General features: G+C 46.0%; 1 protein-coding gene across 9 annotated transcripts in view; it reads left to right on the plus strand.

The window, feature by feature from the left end:
* PHACTR1 (phosphatase and actin regulator 1) overlaps positions 1–24,981 on the plus strand; it is a 517,471-nt gene that overhangs the window by 308,324 nt on the left and 184,166 nt on the right. For all 9 annotated transcript variants that reach the window (XM_018039147.1, XM_018039150.1, XM_018039149.1 and 6 more), the window contains one exon: positions 12,752–12,916. In XM_018039147.1, coding sequence (XP_017894636.1) covers positions 12,752–12,916 — 165 coding nt within the window. The remainder of the gene's footprint in view (positions 1–12,751; positions 12,917–24,981) is intronic.

Genomic DNA, 24,981 nt, shown 5'->3' on the forward strand with positions numbered 1-24,981 from the left:
AAATTTGGTGCCCTACCTGCCTAAAGGGGAGGTTTTGAAAATCTAATGAGATGACAGAGGTAAAAGCGCTTGGAAAGAATAAAGCACTCCATGGGCATTAAGCATCTTGGGCTTCCCAGGTGGTTCTGGTAGTAAAGAAGTTGCCTGCCAATGCAGGAGATGTAAGAGGCATGGGTTTGATCCCTAGATTAGGAAGATCCCCTGGAGGAGGGCATGGCAACCCACTCAAGTATTCTTGCCTGGAGAATCCCATGGACAGAGGAGCTTGGCAGACTGTGGTCTATAGGGTCAAAAAGAATCAGACATGACTTAGTATGCAAGCAAAAAATTCTAGTGACTTGAGGATTTGGGGGCTGGCTGATGGTACTGAAGCATGACTTAGTTTTCTGCACTAGGGATGGTCCTCCTTAGCCTCCTGAAGGCTATAGATCTAACTGGGGAGATGGGAGTAGGATTCTAGGTTTCTGTAGGAATTCCCTATCTAGTCTGTTTCTTCACGTGTGATTCTCAGAACCCTGGCATCAGAAATCCCTGGGCTGCTTATTGTACATTCACATTCTGGTTCAACAGGTTTAAGATGCAAACCAGTGATTTAATAAATTGCACTGGTACTTACTTCAGTTGATTCTTACATCAACCTGGAGTGTTTCAGCATAGTTCAGAGCCTCCAAAACTTAAAAAAAAAAAAAAAAAATCATCTAATTCCTTAAGGGACATCCTAGGGTGAAGAGGTAAGGAATTGTACCCCTAGATTGAACCCTCATTGGCCAGGTGGTCTGCCTGACTTTTAAGTACTACAATGAGTGCTTTTAAGTATATACCTATTAATCCTTGCAAGTCAATATTGTCCCTTTTTTATAGGAGAGCAAGCTGGTGATCACACAGTTAATTTGTTAGAACTCTTGTGGTTGCAAGTGAAAGTGAACCCAACCCACCCTGGCTTAAGTGAAAAGGATAATTCATTGGTTCATATAATTCATTGGTCTGGGTTTAGGATGGTTTCAGGCATGGCTGGATCCAGGACCCAAGTGATTCGGGGGCTAACCTGAGCAATACGTCGCTCAGTCTTTTATTTTCTTCTCTGTTGGCTCAGTACTCAGCTGGGCTCTTCCTTCGAGATGGCAGAAAGATTACCAGCAACTCCATGCTACAGGGCAAGGGTTGACATGGTCCCAAAGGCTGGCTGCCTGTTTGGGTAAATAAGAGTCTTTGAAACACAGCCATGTCCACTTGTGTACATTTGTTTGAGGCTGCTTTCATGTTGCAGCAGCAGAATTGAGTATTTGCAGCAGAAGTGAATGGCCCATATTGGAGCTTCCCAGGTGGCACCGTGGTAAAGAACCCGCCTGCCAGTGCAGGAGACACGGAAGATGCAGGTTCAGTCCCTGGGTTGGGAAGATCCCCTGGAGGAGGGCATGGCAACCCATTCCAGTATTCTTGCCTGGAGAATCCCATGGACAGAGAGAGGACCCTGGTGGGCTGGAGTCCCTGGAGTCACATGGTGTTGTGACAGACTGAGCAACTGAACATACATATTTATGATTTGGCTTTACAGAAAGAGTTTGCTGACCCCTGCAGGAGAAACCAAGTTTCGTTGAGGTCTAATTTGAAGCTGTGAGTGGCATTATGTAGTTATTGAGAGCGTGGGACCCAAGGATCTGAGGTTTTAGGATGAGCACAGAATTTACATTATTTCGATTGTCGCTTTGGATTAACAAAAGATAGAGTTCTTTTACGATTTAAGTGCAAAGGTTCCATTCCCAGCACAAATTTGTAGATTAAAGGAACAATAGAATGTGTTAGAAGTGTTTTGTAGTTGTTACATTCTTTGGTGGTTGAAGGTTAGATTCCTGGGAGATGAAACAGGAACTTTGTTTTGACTATCTCAGGAAGAATTCTGTGGATAACATCTACTATCTCAATGAATAGAAACACTTCTATAAATTTAAATTCCTCTCCTGTCTAGTCTGCTAGCAATGTTCTTTGTCCATTGGCTGTCTGTGATCCTGGAATGTGAATATCCTCTCAGCACAGAACTCTGAAAATAGAAAGTGCTCGACTTAATAGAATTGTTTTCTTTCAAAGCATGTGAATTACCATTGCGCCCTAGAAATTCTTTTTTTTAAATATTTAACCAAGTCTGAGAGAAGGTTTTCAAATTTATGGCCCCTGCTTTGACCAGGCTTAGGGCCTAATAGGCAATCCTAGTTGAGAGCGCACACCTATCAATAGCCCCAACAAAATCCATAATTTAGTCTCATTGCCTGGCGGGGCTAACTTCCTCATCCCTGAATGAATGACTATGGGCAGGAGGGTGGGTGGAGAATGCAGTGTTCTGATTGGCTGGCGCTTGGTCACGTGCCCGCTTCTGGCCTCAGGACTGAGAGCACACTTTCCTGAGTCGCCAGGACTGGAAGTGGAGGAGAGGTGATTCTCCGGAGGAAAATCAGGAAACACAGACCTCCTGCCCAGAAGCCAAAAAAGAACCCTTATCTTACAGCTAGTAGGCAGTAGATTCCAGATCTGAAGGACATCCTCCTGGTTTCAAAACTGAGATTCTTGCCACCATACACCGTGTATAGCCTTTTCTAAGTAAAGCAGATCTGGGTCTATTTCAGGCCACACTGGCACCTGCTGAGCTCCTAATTGTAGCCTGGGGCACAAGGGCTTCATGGAGAACATCCTACTGGTTCTGCGTGTCCTAGTGACTTTGGGTGGGTATCCTCCAGGGCATGTTTGCTTATATTATATGCATGTGCATTTTATATATGCGTATATTTTATGACATTTTAGGATTAGACCGGAGAAGGCAATGGCACCCCACTGCAGTACTCTTGCTTGGAAAATCCCGTGGATGGAGGAGCCTGGTAGGCTGCAGTCCATGGGGTTGCTAAGAGTCGGATACGACTGAGCAACTTCACTTTCACTTTTCACTTTCATGCATTGCAGAAGGAAATGGCAACCCACTCCAGTGTTCTTGCCTGGAGAATCCCAGGGACGGTGGAGCCTGATGGGCTGCTGTCTCTGGGGTCTCACAGAGTCGGACACGACTGAAGCGACTTAGCAGCAGCAGCAGTATAAGACCAGTGACATCACTTTTCTTTTGCTCAGCTCAGTCGTGTCCGACTTTTTGTGACCCCATGGACTGCAGCACTCCAGGCTTCCCTGTCCATCATCAACTCCCGGAGCTTGCTCAAACTCATGTCTGTCGAGTCAGTGATGCCATCCAGCCATCTCATTCTCTGTCGTCCCCTTCTCCTCCTGCCTTCAGTCTTTCCCAGTGTCAGGGTCTTTCCCAATGAGTCGGTTCTTTGGGATCAGGTGACCAAAATATTGAAGTTTCAGCTTCAGCATCAGTCCTTCCAATGAATATTCAGGACTGATTTCCTTTCAGATTGACTGGTTTGATCTTGCAGTCCAAGGGACTAAAGCATCAATTCTTCAGCACTCAGCTTTCTTTATGGGGCAACTGTCACTCCTCATGAAAGTGAAGTTGCTCAGTCGTGTTCGACTCTTTGCGACCCCGTGGACTGTAGCCCACCAGGCTCGTCCATCCATGGGATTCTCCAGGCAAGAATACTGGAGTGGGTTGCCATTTCCTTCTCCAGAGGATCTTCCTGACCCAGGAATCAAACCCACGTCTCCCGCATTGCAGGCAGACGCTTTAACCTCTGAGCCACCAGGGAAGCCCTCATGACTACTGGAAAAACCATAGCTTTGACTCGACAGACCTTTGTTGGAAAAGTAATGTCTCTGCTTTTTAATATGCTGTCTAGATTAACTTATACTGGCATCTGTTTTGTAGCCTTTTCAAAAAGAAGCTTGTTTTCTCCCTCATCACTGAAGCCCTATTATATTAGTCACTAACATAGAGATTTGAAGAGCCAGATTTTCATAGTGTGGGAAGGTATTCTTGAAAATAGACAACTCTTCATTTAAAGCCTGGGTTTCTCTTTGCTGAGAATCACATCTTCCTATTCATCAGTTTCTCAATTTTCCCACCTGTAAAGTGGAGATTGAATAACAACAGTAACTCATAAGATTAATGTGAGGATTGTGTAAGGTGTTATGTATCGAGTGCTTAGGTTAAGTGCCTGGCTGACTTTATGTCTAAAAACTGGTCACTGTTATAATACTATTATCATCATCGTCATGGTCGTCATTCACAAAGCACCTCTTGATTAAAATCTCTCTTCCTGTTACAAGGGACTCATATCCTGTTCAGAGCCTGCAGAGTTCATGTTAGTCATATAGCTGCTTATACAATGACCTCCAAAGTTTAGAACCAGTAGAGCTACCCTCTTTTCATCTTCAAAAGTACATCTTAGGGCCTAGGATTTAGGGATAGTCTCCTGTTCCTCTTGGATTTCAACTAGTGCTTCAAGAGCAGATTAACACAAACATGTCTTGGGCCATCTTTGGTCCCACGGGATCCGTGAATTCCCCTCTCTCCTCCTCCTGTTGTCATAGCGTCCTGGTGTGCCTTTGCCAAGGTGCCAGTAAAGGGTGGCTGTTCAGAGTGCTGAAGACAGTGGCAAGCCTGGGAAAGCCCTTTAAGACCAGCTCCTGCCAGTGGGTGGGACGGCCCCCTGCCAGGCAGAAATCTCTGGAGCCAGAAGGGAAGTTGGCCAGTGCCTGGCGCTGGCTCAGTGGTAAAGAATCCACCTCCCAAGCTAGAGATCTAGGTTCGAACTCTGGGTCGAAGGAAGCGGCAACCCACTCCAGTATTCTGGCCTGGGAAATTCTATGAACAAAGGAGGCTGGTGGGCTGCAGTCCATGAGATCACATGGAGTTGGACACGGTTTAGCAACGGACTTTCACTTTTTTTTTTTCATTGACCTGGGTACATGCAGCCTGATTGACTTTTTCTATCTACTTCTAGCCCTCAGGACTGTAAGGCGCACCCGTTATTGGTTCTTCCCTCGGGAAGAATACCCTTCCTGTAACAGGATTATTGATTAGCTGCTTTCTAAATATAAACATTTTTCTGTCTCTCCAGAGGCACAGTGGCTGAGCGGTGTGTGATGGTTGGATCTGGAGTAGGGGTGAAGTTTGTGGGCATATGATTGGCTTTTCCTTTAGGGAGTCCCAGGTAGAGAAGGAAGCCACCTGTGTGTCTTAAGTAGCCAAGCGTCTCCAGAGCTCTGTCCCCTCCTCACTGGAGCCTGCATCACTCAGATTAACCAGCCTTTGGATTAAGACAGAGAAAGCCTTTGTTCAGTGAACCTGTGTTCATCCCTAGTAGCTCAGCGGGTTAAGAATCTGCCTGCAATGCAGGAGACCCCAGTTGGATTCCTGGGTCAGGAAGATCCCCTGGAGAAGGAATAGTCTACCCACTTCAGTATTCATGGGCTTCCCTGGTGGCTCAGATGGTAAAGAATACGCCTGCAGTGCAGGAGACCTGGGTGCGATCCCAGGGTTGAGAAGATCCCTGGGAGGAGAGTATGGCAACCCACTCCAGTATTCTTGCCTGGAGAACCCCCATGGAAAGAGGAGCCAGCAGGGCTACAGTCCATGAGGTTGCAAAGAGTCAGACACGACTGAGACTAAGCACACAGCACACGCCTGAGTCAGCGCTCGTACCTTAATTCTAATATTGAATCCATCTCTGACTTGCTGGTGAGGGATGAGGAAGAGGCAGGTGGTGCATAGAGGGTGGAAGGACATGTGAGGGCAGTGAAGGTCAGGGAAGGCTAGAGCGAGAAGAGGTGTGAACACCACAGATCTTTGTCCTCAGCGATGTTAACCCTGGCGTGTTTTCAGGAATCACATTTGTGTTTGCACTGAACCCTTTAGGCGCTCCATGGGCAATGTGGCAGTTCTGCTTTGCCTCCCAGCCCTTACCGGCTCCCGTGTGTCCCCTAAACCAGGCGACCTTTTCTGGGCAATGGAGCCTCCATTCAGCACCTCCTGGAACTAGGCAGTGGGTCCTGATTTTTAGAATAAAAATGCATCACTCTTGTTTTTTTTTAACACACCTGGTAGTTAACACAGATCAGTCCTAGGTTGGATAGAAACTCTTCAAAAGAGATCTGGCCTCTGAAGGAGACTGTGCTGTGATAGTTTTGGAGTGAAAAAGGGAAACCACGGCCCTCTTGTGCCCGATGCTTCATAACCACTCTTCATGACCCTGTGATAAGGTGTCGCTTGGAACTGAAATTGCATTTTTAAAAGGGGAAAGCGATAGTCATTGAGCACTTCCTAAATGGCCAGGGACCTGTGTGACATTGTTTTGCGGCCGTAAGCAAAGGTCATCCTGCCTGAGGCAGAAAAGTGGCAGTTTTGTGTCCCGGGCAGCTCAGTGTACTTGACTGACAGCTCTCCACCCCCATCTTGGGCTCCCATTCCTAGGCTGGTGAGATGTCATGAAAACAGAACCCCCTGCAATCTTATTAGAAGGGGAAGTGAATGTTCCCAGATCCTGCTACTTAAGCACTCTCTTCTGGGGTTCGCTTTGGGTTGAGAAGCAAGAGTCCAACCTGGGAGCCTCTCAAGTTGTTCAGAAATCCCAAGAGCACTTGGCACGTGGAGAGATCTAGAGTGGAGGCCCCAGATGTCCTGGCCCTGCTGCCTCGTCCATTGTCTAGACATCAGACAACACAGACGCTGTGGCTCCCTTCTGTCCAGACTTCTCAGGGGGACCCTGAATGACTAACACATTCTAGGCCAGCAGGACGCCAAAGCTGGTGCTTCCTTTTGATAAGCCTTTTGAAAGCTGAGCCACCATGAGAAATAACCAACGCAAGGGAATGCCCGCTGAAGTGCCCTGCTGTGCCCCATCCCCCACAGGCTCTAAGAGCCCACCAGGAGCAGCCTGGCCACCCCGGGGAGCTGGTTGGGGGTGGTGGTGCGTGACTCCAGAGCACACACAGACACAGCCACTTGGGTTCTTGGTAATTAACAACTTGTTGACCAGAGAGGTATTAATGCTCCGGTATTTGTTACCCTGAACATTTTTGACCAGACTGTATCAATATTCACGTACGTAACAAATCACCAGCCACAGGCATTAGCTTCTGCAAAAACCCCCTGGTCAATAATGTGTTAAAGTCATGCATCTATCAGGTGTTTTGTCTCCTGCTTTGCCAAAGAGAATGAAAAGCCACCTCTTCCCAGATAGGCCCCGCTGTCTGATAAAGCCAATCCATCCCAGTCATGTCCTGAAAGGGAGCCCAGCCCACCTGGTCTGTTAGGAGGGGGTCTTTGATAGATGCTCAGGGAAGACCCCAGAGATCCAGGCCTCCTCCCCTCCTCCCTCAGCCCTCTGAATGAGCTCAGCTGCCCAGCTTCCCACCTTGCGGGGGTCGGTGTTCTCAGCTCTGGCCGTTGACATTCGAGCTGATTTGTGTCTCAGTGAGCCCTCTCTCCAGACAGCTGTCTCCTCTCTCAGCAGCAAGAGGAAGCCACCTTTGAGAGCAGCGGGCTTGGGCAAAGCAGCCTTTTCTTGATGTGTTTCAAAAGAAGGCTGTTTTCGTAAACACCTTTCTCACCTACTTGGCTCCATCCTGTTTGCTCCTGTCCCTGGGGTTGGTTGGACAGAGGCCACTATATTCTGAGCCTTGTTCTGTTTTCTTGTTTTTCTTCCTCCTCGAACTGTGTTCAGAGTTGGTCTCTTTCTTCACTCTTAAGCCTTCCAAGGTCATTGTCTAGGGGCTAAACAGGTTGAGAGCTAGCCCCTTCCATCAGATGAACAGAGGGGAAGAAGTTGTGTGATGATTAAAACATAAATCTAGACTTAAGGACTAAACATCTTGGGTTTAATAATGTACTTCATAAGGATTCATTTAACGATGGAGTTATAATTAGGCCTTTGTAATGTTTTGTCAGCTCTTTTCCACTCTAAATTTTCCAAAGGCACTCCTAATTTCTTATAATTATTTTAGCATGGTAATTTCAGAATGATTTTTGTTCATTTCTGAAAGTTGTGATTGTGAAGGAGCTTTCTGGTCCTTGCGGTGCATTTTTCTGAGTCGAATAGGGATGCTGAGTTTCATACCTCTCAAGATGGTGTGAATGAGTGGGGTCAGTGCCCTCATTCATTTACTGGCTGAACAGACCATTAGGAAGCACCAACTATGAGAGCTAACTCGGTGGCAATCCTGAATAACTCGTATCTGGGTTTTTTTGTTTTGTTTGTTTGTTTGTTTGTTTGTTTGGCTTCAGTGTATACCCTCTCCCTTTACCCCTTAGCAGAAGATGATTTAAGTTGGCTCAAGTCATAAAGGCCTCAACCTGGATGCTTTAATTAAAAAATAATAATAATTTTGTTTGTTTATCTTTGGCTGTGCTGGGTCCTAGTCGCTGCGCGACTTGCGGGGAGCGGGCTTCTCTTTGCAGTGTCTTCTCTTGTTTCAGAGCACAGGCTCTAGGGCTCTAGTAGTTTTGGTTTGTGGACTCAGTAGTTGCAGCTCCCGAGCTCTGGACACAAGCTCAATAATTGTGGCGCTTTGGCTTAGTTGCTCTGAGTCACGTGGGATCTTCCCAGACCAGGGGTCGAACCCGTGACTCCTGCTTTCGCAGGTGGATTCTTTACTTCTGAGCCACCAGGAAAGCCCCTGGATGCTTTAAATTTTTTACCTCTTGTGTCTTAGACTGTTTGGAGACTCAAACGATGGGAACTCCTCCAGCCAAATGCAGATACTCAAATAGACATGAAATTTTGCATATAATTTCAGTGGTTTGATTCCCACTCCCCAAGCCTGTTGGGTCCAGGCAGTGTTTCATTTGGGCTGCAGAGTCTGTATAGGGAAGTACTAGAAGATCATTCTGGGCAGGAACTCAGATGGAGATTCCTGAAGGGCAAAGCAAGAAACTAGAACTTTCTACTCTAAGTTATGGGGAGCCATTGGAAATTTCTGAGAAAAGTAGTCTAGTAACAGTTTAACATGTAAGTTTGAAGGCAGGAGACTAGATTAGGAAGGTAGGTGCAAAATCTGGACAAGCTGAGATTATCAGCTAAGGTAAGAAGCTTTCAAAAGGTGATGGCTACAAAAGAGAAAGTGATCTTGGGGGAATCAGGTTACAAGACTGTCTTGAGCTGGTTTCCATCCTGGATTCAAAACCTCCTTGCTGTGGCTTCCCACAGTTGTCACTGTGTGCCTCTTTCCAGCTGTTGGGCATTGTTGAGGGGGCATTCAGATGGTTCTAGTGGTAAAGAATCCACCTGCAGTGCAGGAAACATGAGCCTCGGGTTGGATCCCTGGGTCGGGAAGATCCCTTGCAGGAGGGCGTGGCAACCCACTCCAGTATTCTTTCCTGGAGAATCCCATGGACAAGAAGCCTGGTGGGCTACAATCCATGGGATTGCAAAGAGTCGGACATGATAGAAGTGACTTAGCATGCTCAAGGGGGTACCAACTCAAGCAGCTGGTACCCTTTAAAGAGAATAATTTCCAAAATCAGTATTGCTCCAGAGGCTATTTACTTACTCCATTCGGCTTCTATTTCCTCATTGCAGTTGTTTTTTTAAACCAGTCTGCTTAGCCTCTCTGTAGCCCAGGCTTACTTAAAGTCTCCTCCAGCTTTATCTTTGTCTCTTCAGTCACAATCCGCTTTATCCATCTTTATCTTTGTCTCTTCAGTGACAATCCACTTTATCCATTGCTGCCAGATTCTTCTTCCTAAGGCTCACATCTGATCCATGCCATTTGTGATCACAGACCTCGGTTCAGATGTTTGTAGCTCAGAATAAAGTCTTTGATGACTAGTTTCTGAAGTACTTTTGATCCCACCTCTTCTCCTCCCGAAGAACCCTGTTTCACAAACTTCTCAATCTCTTCCCTGCATCTTCCATCTCTTGCTCTCCGCTGGTGCTGGTTGCTCAGCCTAGTAATGTGATCCTGTCTTCCCATCCCTTCCTGACAAACTTTCTTCAGTAGTTGTCCGTGAGCTTAAGAAATAAAATCCAGCTCCCTAAAGGAAAACAACAACAACAACAAAAGACTTTGTTATTTGGTTTCAAAGCCCTTGTCCTTGAGCAGCCATCCTTTTCTGCTGCTTTCCTTTCTAGTCAGAGTTCATTAAAACATGTAAAGTCTTCATTATCTCCCTGGTCTTGGGAAGCGAAAACTTCGTTCTTGCTTGCTTGTCCTCCCCCATGTGGATCTAGAAAATTACCACGATGTGCTGATTCTCTCTCTGCTGGATCACATCTTTTCTCCGTGTCCCTTCTGTCACTCCAGATGTGTCTGCTGGCCTCCTTTGTTAGGCTCCACCACCTGTCTTTTCACACTCCAGTTCAAGATGCCGTTGGCTGTCACTGTAATATTTCTCGGAAACGAATCTGATTGTGTCCTGATCGTATGTCTTCTCAATCAGGCTATTTAAAACTGAGTCCCTCCCCCACCTAGACACCCTTGATATCATTTACTTGTCGTACTTACCTTTTCTTTTCTCCCTCCAGCAGCTGTCTCCCAGCATGCTGTGCGGTTTACTAAGCTTTGCTGTGTGTTGTCTGCTCTCCACCCTACCCCCCAGTTAAGCTCCGTCATAGCTTACACTGGTATTTTTATCAGATCATTTTTTATCTCGTGTTTACTGACATAGCCCAGGTGTCTGGTACACAGTGAGCATTCCGGAAGTATTCGTTGAATGTAATAATGTCAATTCCCATTTTCAGATTCCCATCCGTCTCCTTCTGCAAATAGGATGAAACCCGAACACCCAGTTTTCCGAAGGCTTGCAGAGTCTGGCTCCAGACCCATCCCCGCCTCTCAGCACTGACTCCCTGTCTCACCCAGTGTAGCTGACTCCGCTGGTTCCCTGGGTTTCTCTCAGCTCCCAGGCAATGCCATATTCTTTCAGCCCGCTCTGTTCCTTTTGGGTCTCTTTTCCTTCCAGAGATCCACTTCTCCTCCTCCCTGTGTAGGGAGAACAGTTCCTTCTCTCAAATCCAGCTCCAAATGGCACACCCTGGGGTCTTCTCCAGCGATGAAGAAAAGTCCGCCCCTCTGTCCTCTTTGCCTCCGTTGAATTTGGCAGTTTCCTCCGAAAGCGGAATTTTCCACACTGATGCCACTGTCTTCTCCTCTAGACGCTGCCCAACCATGTCCAGTTCTTCGGTATATCTGCTCCAGGAAAGATCAGTATCTGGCTCACTATTGAGTGGTCACGTAACACAGTGATGGAAGAGAAGGGTCCCCATGCAGAACCCTGTAATCAGAGGGTTAAGTGCTTTCACTATGCAACGTGTTGAAGTCATTGGGTGCTCACCACCATCCCCCAAACTGATGCCCCAACAGTGTTCCATGAATGGAGGGGGCCATTCCACTGACATGATCCATGGGGCATCAGGAATGATCTGCCTCCTCCCCCTCAACCACCCAGTCAGTCCTGGGTCCTGTTGACTTGGCTTCCCAGACGTCTCTAAAATTCATCCACTTCCTTTCAGTCTTGCCCACAGCCCTTACCAACCTGCCATCATCTGTCACTGTTGCACACTGCCTGGCACATGGTTGAGGTCCCATATATTGGTCTGTTTTCCTTTTTTTCATTTATTTAAATTGGAGGATAATTGCTTTACAGTATTGTATTGGTTTCTGCCATACATCAACAGGAATCAGCCATAGGCATACATATGTCCCCTTAGAGCTCCCTGCATCATATAGCAAATTCCCACTGGGTATCTACTTCACACATGGCAGTGTAGATGTTTCAGTGCTGTTCTCTCTCTTTCTGTTGAATAATTGAATCTCCTGAGTTCAAACCATACTGGATGACAGCAGGTAGAACATCAGGCTAGAAGACTGAGCTTAGAGATCAGCCTGTGTTGTGAAGTCCAGGAGTTTTTCTGAAGGATTATGTTAGAGGCTCAGCAGAGTAGTTCTGCGTTGGCCTCAGCTCTAGATGTAACTGGACTTTCTGGAAAGGCAGGTCCGTCCCACCTGCCTTGATTTTGCCAACGAGGTTACTTTCTCTTTACCTCCCTGAGATCTATAGATGCTCAAGTACACTGGAAAAGGGTTTTGTCCCAAGTGATAAAAGGGGTTAGAGTGATTGTGGCTCTTAAGAAAGGGTCCCCGAGGCATCATGAGTTTGACGGTCTTCATGTCCTCAAATGTCAAGTTGTTGGGATGAGTCTAGATGGTACCTAATGTCACTCTCAACTCTCAGTTTCTAAGAATTTTTTATTAAAGCAAAGCACCAGGAATTAAAAGACCTAGAGGAATTAAAGCAATTATAAGATCTACTGAAGTGTGATTCTGAAAACAGTCAATTGGATTTTAAGGTGGAGCCACTCATTCAATATGCCCATATGGGTGAAGCATCATCCTAGGAGAGAGCGTCGTGGGTGGTGTAAAATGTTGACATTGGAACGGACAGTTGGTAAATGTTTCTCCCTCTTTTCTCAGCAGACAGTGTTACAGTAACAGCGTCTGCCAAGTCTTACTTGAGAAAGTGCTGGACCAGTAGTTACACTGACTGTCATCTGACTCTTCTCACGCCCTGTCCTGGCCTTGTTGGGAGTCTCTGTGTCAGGAGGGCTGTGCTCCTCCTCGTCCTCCTTCTCGAGCCTAGGTCAAGGTTGGCCAAATCCGTTTTGGGTGCTCCAGATCCGCTAGGCTTTGGCTGACTGTCGCCAGCCTTTAGAACACATTGGTGTGACTTCCATTCCAAAAGGCAAAAAGAGAAACGGAAGTTCGGTCATGTGGTTTCTGTTATCTGTAACCATGGAAAACGTTGGCCATCTGTGAGGCTCCCGTTTTAACACTTTTCTTTCTCCTTTTTCCATCTCCTTCTCGGGAAAACAAGCTGAGGAAGTGGAGAGGCTGGCGGCCATGCGATCTGACTCCCTCGTCCCAGGTACCCACACCCCACCCATCCGGAGGAGAAGTAAGTTTGCCAACCTGGGGAGGATCTTCAAGCCTTGGAAATGGAGGAAGAAGAAAAGTGAAAAGTTCAAACACACGTCTGCAGGTAAGATTATTTGTTTGCCTTGATTTTTCACTGGGCATCTGTTGACTTCAGCTCGGTAGGTTTGTTAGTGGAATTTAATTACAGTTGGCTGCCTGAACCAAAGGGAAAAAAGTCAAGCCTTGGAATTGCTCTCGTGTGGAATAATTCTTCAGTGTGATTGAAAATGGCTTTCAGATCCTATGTGTTTTCATGCGTCTCGGGTTTTTTGTTGTTGTTTTTCAGTTTATTTAACCACCACTTTGATTTGATCTATAAATATCTGAACTTAGCACTCCACCTTGCCCATACTTGACTGCTTTCATTCCAGCGTTGACAATCCATTTCTTATTTTTCATGCTTATTTTCCCTTCTCTGGTTAAAAATCAACACAGAACAGAAAGTAAGTTGTATATGGTCGTTGGCAGATAGAAATAGGTTTTTTTTTTTTTTTTTATGGAGGAAAAATCTTGAATAAGTGAAGCATCATTGTAAAATGACAAAGATAACTCTCTAGTTCATAGCCTAGTCGACAGCAAAGGAATCTGGGTAAACTCAGTATGGCTGGGGTATGACGAGCACTGACTCTGGAGTCAGATGACCTAGCTTCAAGTTCAGCTCTGAAACTTGTTAGTTGCATGACCTTGGTTGGTTGAACCTTGTATCCCAGTTTTCTTATTTGTGAGATGGGGTGAGAATGGTACCTTACATGACTGAGATTAGTAGGATGTTCATGGTGGTACTTTATGTGCATATTTTTTTAAATAAATAAGAGTATTACAGAGAGCAGAGTGTAAGGAAAGAAATGCTAAGAGTTCTGATTTCACTGTGTTGGGTTTGAGATGAGATGATGGAGGAGCCATGCAGATTCATTCTCTTTGTTTCATTCTGATTTTGATACGTAAGTACACAGGTCATCCAGGGCCACTCTGGGGCTTTTAGTTCCTTCTTACCCCATGTCCTGTTCTCCCTCCTCCTCAGAATCATCACCTTCTCTCTTTCTTGGTCCTCTTCCCGCTGTGGCTCACTCCCAAAGTGTGAAATAGGCAATCTGCTTCTCGTACCTTGTCTACAGATCTGAGAATTTTCATGCTGGTTGCTTTGAGGAATGAAAGAGAAAAGAGATAGAAAAGTTGCCAAGTCTTGAAATCTGTACCAGTGTTCGTGCAGTCATCCCCAGTTGCTGCTTTCTGTTTCTGAGATGGAAGCCTCAATGTCCTGTTGCCATCATTTGTTCATTCCTGAGATTAGAATGAACCTGTGAATTTCATGAATCTCTAAAATGTCACCCCGCTCTCTTCACCTGAATGCGTTCTCTCTGGCTTTTGATCATTATACAGGCTTGTTAAGGTGTCATAAAGCGTGTAGGTCATTTACATATCTCTAAACACTTCTGAGAGATTTTCATGCAAGCAAAACTCTAAAGGGATGGCTCTCCTATATCCCCCCAGAGTGAAGCAGAAAAAGGGCACTTACACCATTGCCTTGGAGAAGAGAAATCTAAATGAAATATATTCTCAGGCAAAGTGAGGGGTCAGATGTGAACACGAAAGAAACAGGGAGTGTTCTGGAAGCAATGGAAAAAAATAATAAAGATTCCACAGGTTCCTTTGTGGTCCTCCTGACTGTGCTGTGAAAACAGCTTATAATGAAACAATCCAATATAATACATTCAAATAATTGCCATGTGTCACATGAACTCCTGAACGATGCTGTATTGGATGCATTTCCTCTGGACAGTCACGGGCTTGGCTTGGTCCATTTGGCAAGACTGTAAGACGAAGCTCCGATGCTTCTTGTGCAAAAATGCACCTGAACCGCTGTGCTGACTTCTTTAAGGGGTCAGAGAACTCGTCCTTTGATGGGTGCAAATCCAGTGGCATCAAACTACTCATGAACCATTAAAGTCTGAAAATTTTTTTGTTTAAAACTTGAGAGAGAAAGAATTAAGACCTGAGATAGGCAAAACTGCAACTTTAATCTTTCTTAGTATTAACTCTTCTTAGCAAGTTATTATGACCTCAGTGGCCAAACTGGTTAATTTGGCAGATGAATGTAATATTTCCATGTGTTTTATTTTATTTATTTTTTAAAAATATGTTTTATTATTTGGCTGTGCCAAGTTTTGGTCATGGCACGTGGGCCCTTCTATCTTCATTGCAGTGTGTGGGATCTTACTTGTGGCATATGAGATCTAGTTCCCTGGCCAGGGATCAACCCCCCAACCCCACCCCACCCCGCTGAATTGGGAGCGTGGCGTCTTAGCCACTGGACTACCAATAAAGTCCCTGTGTGTCTTTATTTTAGAGGACAATCAGCTTCTGAATTAGAGAAAATAGAAGATCGGCTATGGGCTCTCTGTAAATCATGATAAATGGATGGCTTATATGCTGCAACCAGCTAATCTGGTTTTTTAGTTTAAGTCAGTGGTGGGCACTGTAGTATATTTTGTTCTTAACTGGATTCAGAAATATTGTTCCCGATTTTTGTAAATAGGGAGAGACTTCCTGTGCTAGTTCTTAGCTTCACAGAGAAAAAAATTGACAACTAAAGGATGTTTAACATGATAAATTTGTGCGTATGATCAAGTAGTACTTTGAAGTACAAACTTCCCTATGCATGGCTAAGCATCAAGTATTAAATATACAAGAGAACTGATTGTGGGAATGTTAATTGGTTGATCAATTTTAACCATTATGCAAATATTTGTCATGTGTGTGTATATGTGTATATAACATATTTTCATATGTACAACAATTCCCACAATTTTAAATACACAGAATAAGCCCAGATATTAAAGTTGAAACTCCAGTCCTTTGGCCACCTCATGCCATGAAGAGTTGACTCATTGGAAAAGACTCTGATGCTGGGAGGGATTGGGGGCAGGAGGAGAAGGGGACGACAGAGGATGAGATGGCTGGATGGCATCACCGACTCGGTGGATGTGAGTTTGAATGAACTCCGGGAGTTGGTGATGGACAGGGAGGCCTGGCGTGCTGCAAATCATGGGGTCACAAAGAGTCGGACATGACTGAGCAACTGAACTGAACTGATTACATTTATATTATGTATTTGCATTTAAACTTGTGTGCTTTCTTAATTACACAAAAGGACATTAATACAATGTATACTTGGCCTATTGTTATTTCCATGGTGAGTTACATTTCTAATTTGCTAGAATTAGCTATACGGTAGTTACCCTGTAACTCAGGTTACAGAATGCATGTGTCTGGGTATCCAGCATTTTCAAAGGTGCACCCAGAAATCTTGCTTTGTATTAGCAATAAGAGAACCACATTGGAAAATGATGATCTCAACATTTTCCTCAGTCTTGGCATCAACAACTACATGAGTTTATCAAAGACCTATTTCCGCGCTCCATGCTGCTCAAACATCTTTGTATTCCAGGCTGAAGGCTGGTGTCCTTAAAAGGTCTTCAGCATGAACTTTGGATGGTGGTGAAAGCCCAGCAGGACAGGGAGCTTCCCTCAGAAGCATCTGGCATTACACGATGGTAGGAATAAAACAGGAATGGCTAGAACACCAAATAATGGGTCCTCATGGAGATGATCTTGACATGCCTTTCGACCTGCCCTCAGATGCCCTGCCCAGGTCCTGCAAAGCACTCAGCCCGACACGTCCGGCTTCTGTAGAATCAGCACCAGGTGTCCACCACTCACCCCACACCTGCCCCAGGAGCAGAGACAGATGACAGCATCCCGTCCGAAATCGAGAGGGCCTCCCCCAAAATAGTCAACCGCAGCCATCGTCTCCAGATCGCTTGAAAATGAGGACTGTATTTATAGAAAAGCAGAACTGGCAGGAATAAACCGTGAAGATGCCACCGAATTACGCTTTTGTTTCCTCTCGATAGAAAATCATAAGCTGCAGGAGTTGGCCCTGGAAGTCTACCATGTGCCAACATTCCCTTTGTGCTTCTAAAGCTTTCCTGCATCCCTAGGGCTTGAACGACAATAAAAAATAATAATAAAAACCTTGTCCTGAGTGCCATCCACATACTGACACCGGCTGTGGAGTATGAGCGTGAGCCGAAACCGGACCTTGTGGGTTTGGCATGCGTGGTGTCGCTGGAAGAGGCAGATGATCAGATCACAGCAGCAAAGGTTGAGATCACACCTGTGATAGGACAGCGAAGGGAAGGTACTCAAAAGAATGGTGGAGAGGGGCAGCTTGAGGGAGCAAGGAGACTTTCCTGAGAAAGAGAAATTTGAGCTGGGATCTGAAGGAGGAGTAAGAATTTAGAAAATTAGCATTCCAGGTAGCAGAAATGACATGTGCAAAGGACCTGTGGTGGACAGAGCAGGCGTGAGCAAGCTAGGAAAGCAAAGACAGTGGCTAGAGAATGGGAAGCAAGGCCTGTGGGATGGACTGAGGCTGGAATGGTTACCAGAGACGGGAGCCTCGCTGGTCCTGTATCCTATAGGAAAAATTAGACAAGAGTGGGCGGGGCTGCAGGAAGACCAGTTAGGAGGTCGCTGTACAGGTGCTGGTAGCTTGGACTAATATTTGGTGATAGAATAATGGGTGGATTTAGGAGATGTCATAAGAAACTAGTGACAGGAATTAGCAACGGATCAGTTGGTGGAAGAAGAGAGAAGGGTCACATTTGACACTCTAATGTTGATCTAGGGTATATGGTGTGGCCTTAAAAATGAGTCCTTTGGGAGAGTGACAGGTTTGGAGGAGCGGAGGCAGGGCGGGGAAGTGCAGGAGAAACGGTTCTAATTTTAGGTCTGTGTTCAAGTGGACTTTGTGATACCCAGTGCTGGCGTTGAATATACAGAAGACAGAGGAGAGGTCTGCTCTGGATTTACTTTGGGATCGTGTGTTGATTAGAGTGATGACCATATGTGAGCTTGGCGAGGGTATGAGTAGGGAAAGGGAAGAAAACGGGGCTGAAGACTGTCTTGTAGACAGAGGAAGAATGTCATCGCTAGTGACTGGACAGAGCGGCCTGAACCTGTGCAGGGGGAAGAAAGATGGAGGAAAACCAGAAGGATGCGTAGACAGGAGCCAGGAGACAAGAAACGTTTCAAGGTGTGGGAATGATGCCCTGTGTTCATTGCCATGAAGAAGTCAAGTGAAAGAGGTACAGAAAAATGCCCATCGGCGTCAGTGGTTCTGGTTGTCTAGAGTTCACTGGATGAACTTAGCGAGAGGTGGATTCTTTGGGAGTAGGTGCCAAATGAGTGTGGAGTGAGAATTTAGCAGGAAATGAGGAAAAATAGGTTCTCACAATGTCTGGCTGTCAAGTGGAGAAGACAGACAAGACCAGAGTGGATGGTGAAGGACACGAATGTGTCTTCAGGGGCTTGTGTGTGTGCATTTCGCTTGGGAGGGACTGTGTGTGTGCCTTCTAATCTGTTGCATTTTATGATGAAGGGGACAGAAGTGGGAGGAGCCAGTGTGAGGAATCAAGTGGAAAGAGTTAGAAAATATGGAACCAAAACGGTGAGAGGGCTGAGATGACAGGGCTAGTTGGGATATAGAGCACTGATGGGAGAGTTAGCATCCGCAAAGGGCTAAACAGCCTCCTCCAGTGAAGTGAGGGAGTCAGAGGGCCTGGTTTCCTGGTCAGGTAGGAAGTTGGAAGTGACCCTGAGTCTTCCTAGGTGATAAAGAAAATCATCTCCTACCAGGGAAGAGACAAGAAGACATGCATAGTTAGGCCCACTTCAGGTCGATGGTGGTGAGTCTCCATGGCTCTCTGAGCACAGCTATGGATAAAGCAGATAGCTGGGTCTGTCCATGGCTGGAGTTTTGCCAAATGGATAAAAGGGCAAGATAGAGAGACAAAGGGGATTATTTATGTCAGTTCCCTGCAGCTGCTGTAACAAATCACTGCAAGTTTGGAGGCTGAGAAGAGCAGAAAGCTCTTCTCTCGTAATTCTGGAGGCCAGAAGTCCAGTATCAAGGTGTTGGCAGGTTGGTTCTTCCCAGAAGCTTTCAGGGAGAGTTATCCCATGCCTCTCATAGCTTCTGGTGGCTACTGGGTAGCCCTAAGTGTTTCCTGGCTTGTAGCTGCCAGACTTGAATCTCAGTCTTCACATAGTCCTCATTGCACCTGGTCTCTCTGTCTCAAATCTCAGGCTCCTTTCTCTTAGGAGGATGCCAGACATTGCATGAAGAATCCATTCCATCTCCAGGATTGTTGCTGTTCAGTTGCTCAGTCCTGTCCAACTCTCTGCGACCCTGTGGACTGCAGCATACCAGGCTTCCCTGTCCTTCACTATCTCCCAGAACTTGCTCAAACTCATGTCCATTGAGTCGGTGATGCCATCCAGCCATCTTATCCTCTGTCATTCCCTTTTTCCTCCCACCCTCAATCTTTCCCAGCATCAGGATCTTTTCCAATGAATCAGCTCTTCACATCAGGTGACCAAATTGTTGGATCTTCAGCATCTGTCCTTCCAATGAGTATTCAGGGTTGATTTCCTTTAGTATTGATTGGTTTGATCTCCTTGCAGTCAAGGATCTTCTCCAGCATTACAGTTCAAAGGCATCAACTGTAGCCACAAAATTAAAAGATGCTTTCTGCTTGGAAGAAAAGCTATGACAAACCTAGACAGCATGTTAAAAAGCAGAGACATCACTTCATCAACAAAGGTTCACATAGTCAACGCTGTGGTTTTTCCTGTAGTCGTGTATGGATGTGAAAGTGTGACCATAAAAAGGCTGAGCATGGAAGAGCTGATGCTTTCGACTGTCCAAGACAGATGACCATATCCAGAGATCCTTAACTTAGTTACATGTGCAAAGACCATATTTCTCAGTAAGCTTCCATTGATGAAGGTTAGGTCTTGAAGATCTTTTGAGGGGATACAATTCATCCCAGTGTGCTCCTGGAATGTACATTGGATAGGAAAGGAGAGGTCCAGTGGGTTGAAAAGAATTTTTAAAAAATCCATCTTGAAAACACTGATGAATGAAACCAAGTTGTAGAAGGATGTAGAGTAAGATACGTTATAGTTTTTACTGGCAGTATATATGCCCTGAAAACAGTGAATGGGAATGGGAAGGATTCCTGATAACTTCAACAGAAACTGTAACATTTTATTTCTTTTAAACAGTATGAGGCAAAAAGGTCCAGTATTAATGTGTATCCTGGGTGGTGGATTCATGAGTTATTCTCTGCTGTTTCTATATATTTGAAATTTGTGTAATTTAAACAAAAGAAATAATTCTGATAAAAAGTGACTTTAAGTTCCAAAGAAGTCAAAGAATTTTAAGACGGTCAGTGGGATCGGTTGCCAGGAGGAAGCTGGAAGGACAGGAGCTCGTGGGTTCAGAACCGCGTTGTTGAACTTGCCATCTTCAAAGTTATGGAGACAAAATGCAGACTGAAGCTTTGGAAGTGGGTGGCTGAGGTGGAGGAATAGGTCAGGAAGTTATTTAGAATGTGAGAAATGATCCAGTCCCTGACGTAGGGCAAACACCCTATATATCTCTCTTATCGCAAAATCTTGTGCCAATTTAATTTCCTGTTTTCAATCAAGTAATGAAAGGAACTGTCCTTTGATTCTAGTGTTCAACTAATTGCTCATTGATACATTCTTGGAAAGATTCTGTTTCTTTTATTCCAGTTGAGATGATTCAGCCCATAATATTTCAGCCAATAAAGTACTGCAGTTTAATTCACAGAAAATCAAAGTTTGCTTTTTAAACGTTTACTCCAGCTATTAACAAACCCTCATCTAGCACAGGTCAAGTTGTGTCGCAATGAGGCAGCAACTGTCAAGCAGGAGTGGTGGGTGGTCCATCTGCCTGCCGCACAGTTGGGAGCCTGAGCACCAACCAACCCCTGGGTTTTGTTTGCTCCGTGAGTGCTAAGTCGTTCGGTCCTGTCCAACTCTTTGTGACCCCGTGGACTGTAGCCCGCCAGGCTCCTCTGTCCATGGGATTCTCCAGGCAAGAATACTGGAGTGGGTTGTCATTTCCTTCTTCAGGTGATCTTCCCAACCCAGGGATTGAACCCACGTCTCTTATGTCTCCTGGCAGACGGGTTTTTTTCACAGCGCCACCTTACTTGGCTCCAGCCCCACCCAACTGCCAGCAGTGAGGAAAGGCCAGGCCTGAAATGTGTTGGGAGCTCCGTTCATATTAATAACAGGATCCAAGAACAGTCTGCGTGATTTACCCAGTGTTTTTCTGTATACATGAATACAACTGTGGGTAGGAGATGCTTAGGGAGTCACGTGAGTACGGAGCTCCAGCCTTCTCATCAGGTCCCCAGACCGATTGCCCTTCAGCTGTAGATTTTGCTTATTTCACACCGCCCCTCCCCAGAGCAGGAGCCAACCCTGAACCCTGGCTTGTACCTACTTCAGCTGCTTTCTAGCCGCCCCTTTCCCTCAGGGCCAGACTCTACTTCCTTTATTTCTTCCATCCATTCATGCAGAGTTACTGATATCTTTAGCAACCACTAGCTTCAAAGAGTCCCTTCCTGGGTAGCCCATGTCTCTAGAATTGTTCTTCTTCAAATAAAACTGCTTAGATAGTGAAAGTGAAAGTGAAGTCACTCAGTCGTGTTCAACTCTTTGCGACCCCATGAACTGTAGCCCACCAGGCTCCTCTGTCCATGGGATTCTCCAGGCAAGAGTACTGGAGTGGGTTGCCATTTCCATCTCCAGAGGGATCTTCCCGACCCAGGGATCGAACCCAGGTCTCCTGCATTGCAGGCAGACGCTTAAACCTCTGAGCCACCAGGGAAGATAGTGAAGACAGTATAAATTGGATTCTGCCTTTGGACCTGGTGTGTTGGCTTCCTGGCTCTGAAGGGAGAGTCTGTCACTGATATCCAGGACAGTTACCCGCCCTGCTAGCCCCACCTGCTGATTCCTGTCTATTAGGGATCCCTAGCATGCTGTGTGATTGAGGTAAAGTGTTAGTCGCTCGGGCGTGTCTGACTCTTCTGCAACCCCATGGACTGCTGCCAAGCTCCCCTGTCCATGAAATTCTCCAGGCCAGAATACTGGAGTGGGTTGCCATTCCCTTCTCCAGGGGATCTTCTTGACCCAGGGATCGAAGCCCAGTCTCCTGAGTTGTAGGCAGATTCTTTACAATCTGAGTCTCCAGGGAAGACCTGCAATTCCTGGAAGAGAGAATGAAACCCTAAACTTTTCTTCCAGGCTTATCGTGACATCCTTTTCTGGTGTAGAACTGAAAATCCCTTTCATAAGTGGAATCATTGCCTCAGATCCAGCACAAGACTGGCTATGTTCACTACGAAGACCCTCTGGATCATCACTGGCACTCTTGAGTTGGAAGGTTTTTTTCTTCCCATTCAGGCCGAGAGCTGAAACTGATAGGTTGAAAACATCAGTGGTCATGAATAGACACGTGTGCTTGGAAGAGAGCTGGTTTAGGACTTTATGCCCTAACTTTAATGTTCTCTTGGAGCCACGCTTTCCCAGCTGACAAGGTAATGTTGTCTACCTGGCCAGAGGTTAGAATTTCAGACTTCTGTAAACCATAGAAGGTCCAGAAATAATACCAGCTTGGCGTGTTGCACCTATGTATATGTCCCAAGCACTGCCACTGTCCCTAAAGAAGGCAACGGTGACGACAGACGTGTCCCCCTGTCTCCCGAAGGTTATGGCCTTAGGGGAAAATCAAGTAATGAAGGCAGTAGTTACAACAAAGCATTGGGTTGGCCAAAAAGTCTGTTCCGGATTTTCCATAAAATGGTACGGGAAAATCCAAATGAATGTTTCGGCCAGCCCAGTAAAAGTGATGGGAGACGCACAAGAGCTCCAGGAACTCAAAGGAGACAAAGCCAACTGCACTCTTAACTTACCAGGAAAGTAAGAAAGGGGCATTTAACTAAGGAGTTAGGCAATGGGGGTGAGGGAATCTCCTCTCCCAGTGAAGGAAGCCTGGAAAAGAGGACAGAAGAGATTGGCTGTCTACAGCAGGCAGAGAGGTGGTGGTTGGGAAAGGACTGTTGGCTGAGAGGTGTTCAGAGCAGTGGGAGAAGAGGAAGACCAGGTGGGCAAGGGTCTGCTCTTAGAGCTTCTCATGAGAACGTCATGGAGTTCTCATCAGGCTTGTTCCTGATGCATTATCCTAAGGAAGCTATCGGAAGACCCGCCTTTTTGAAAGCTCCTTTTCTATATGATGGGGAAAGTTTGCAGAGGTACCCAATGTTTTTAATGTAGCTTCTGTATATTTGTGTTTGTAATGAGAGAAGGTATCCTTGCGAGAGAATTAAGAGACCTCATTGCTGTCACAACCAAAGGAATATGCAGTGTCTCCGGTTCTGGTAACAAGGAAGCTGGTTAGCAAGTGGTTGATTATACTGTGAGCGAGAAATGAAGATGACTGAGACAGTTGCTGGAGATAATTTAGGAGACAGGATGAGCAGGGCTTGATTACAGCTTGGATGTGGAGAGTAAAGGAAGCGTAAAGAGCATGCTCTGGTTTCTCCCTTGAGCAGTGACATGCCAGTCAGATGTTTGGAGGTACCACTTACTACATCAGGTTTATGGGGAAAATTGAGCATATATTTGGAGGCATGCTGGAGGGATATTAAATATAGATGGAAGATACTGAATACAGAGGACTGGAATCAAGAGAGGTCTGGCTGGAAATGCTGAGCTGCAAGTTGTGGGACCTGGATATTTGTTGAAGCCATGGAATGAGAAGACCAAAGGAGACTGTCCCATGGGAAGCAAAGAGGGGCTTTTGGAGCCCCCTGAGGTCCCCTGACCTGTAAGTCAGGAACACAGGCAGAGGAGTCTATGGAGAAGGTCGATGAGGCCCATTAGAGTTGGGAGGAAAACCAGAAGGGGTCATTGGCTTCCTTGTCCAGATCTCAAGAAAGGAGGGGGCTCCAGTCTGCCAGGACCTGACGAGATAGTCAGGACTGAAAAATGCCTGTTGTGTTCAGTGACAACTCATCCCTGGTGTCTTTGGGAAGAACAGTTTCAGAAAATCCATATGGCTTGGAGTTTAGAAAGCATATGGTTAAGGTGTAAATGAGCGTTGAGGAAGCAGACTTCTTTTAAGGAGTTTGGCTAGAAGGGAGGAGAAATACAGAGTAATCACCAGAAGGGGTATGAGCTTAAGGGAAGCGTGTTTTGAGATTGATTGGATGGTGTCAAGATGTGAACTTCGCCCTCACATGGCTTTAGCATTCCAGGGGAAACGGAAACATCAGCGCAGTGACCACATATTTTTTCAGTGATGACAAGTCTCTTGACGAGGAAAAACAAACATGCAAATAATCAGAGCACTATTGAGCATCTGATTTTAATAAGAAATCATCAAGTTGTGCCGCTGTCAGCACCTGGCTGGATCACGGTTCTCCTTGTATGACTGGAAAATTCAGTTTCTTCAACAACAGCAGCAAAAAGGCTGAGCATGGACAGGTACAGAATCTTCTTTCCCGCCTACCCATCATGGCCCAGAGAGGGAACATCTAGGGGTTAGAAGGCAAAGTAGACTTAGTGGTCCTGTTTTTAAAGGACAGCTCGAGGAGGGACAGGCTAAAGGTTGTGAAAATCAGCCCCCACCTGGAGTGGAGACTGTATGGAAATCATTGTTTCCTGTTGAAATGAACTTTATGCAGCGTGCTTTGCTTACATGTCAAGACTGTGAAGTCCTTGATGATGGCAGTCCTGCATGCCTTTGCCCCTCTGACCCCCAGCATTAGGTAGAGCACCTCACATACTGGGTACCCAAGTGCAGTGGCTGGCCAGCTGTATTGTTGAGGTCCTCTAGTAGTCTGAAAGTGGAGAGGTGAAGGCAGCGACTGAAGCATAAGCCAGAAGGTGCCAGCCCTGGAAGAACTTCCATGATTGCTTTTCAGTTTGCCAGAGTTCATAGGTCAGGTTATCTGGGCAGTACTGTTGCTTGGGTTATCTGTTGCTTGGAATGAAATACCCCCAAAACTTAGTGGCTTAAAGCAACAAACTCAGTTGTATTACATCCTGTGACTGGGCTCAGCTGGATGGTTCTTCAGCCGGTCTCCCACAGGGCCTCTCACATGTTTGCAGACAGATGGGACTGGAGGCTCCCGGGGCCTCCCTCCTTCTCCGGGTCCTCTCAGAGCCATTCCACGAGGTCTC

This window comes from Capra hircus, chromosome 23 (genome assembly GCF_001704415.2).
Source record: "Capra hircus breed San Clemente chromosome 23, ASM170441v1, whole genome shotgun sequence".
Classification (NCBI taxonomy): domain Eukaryota; kingdom Metazoa; phylum Chordata; class Mammalia; order Artiodactyla; family Bovidae; genus Capra; species Capra hircus.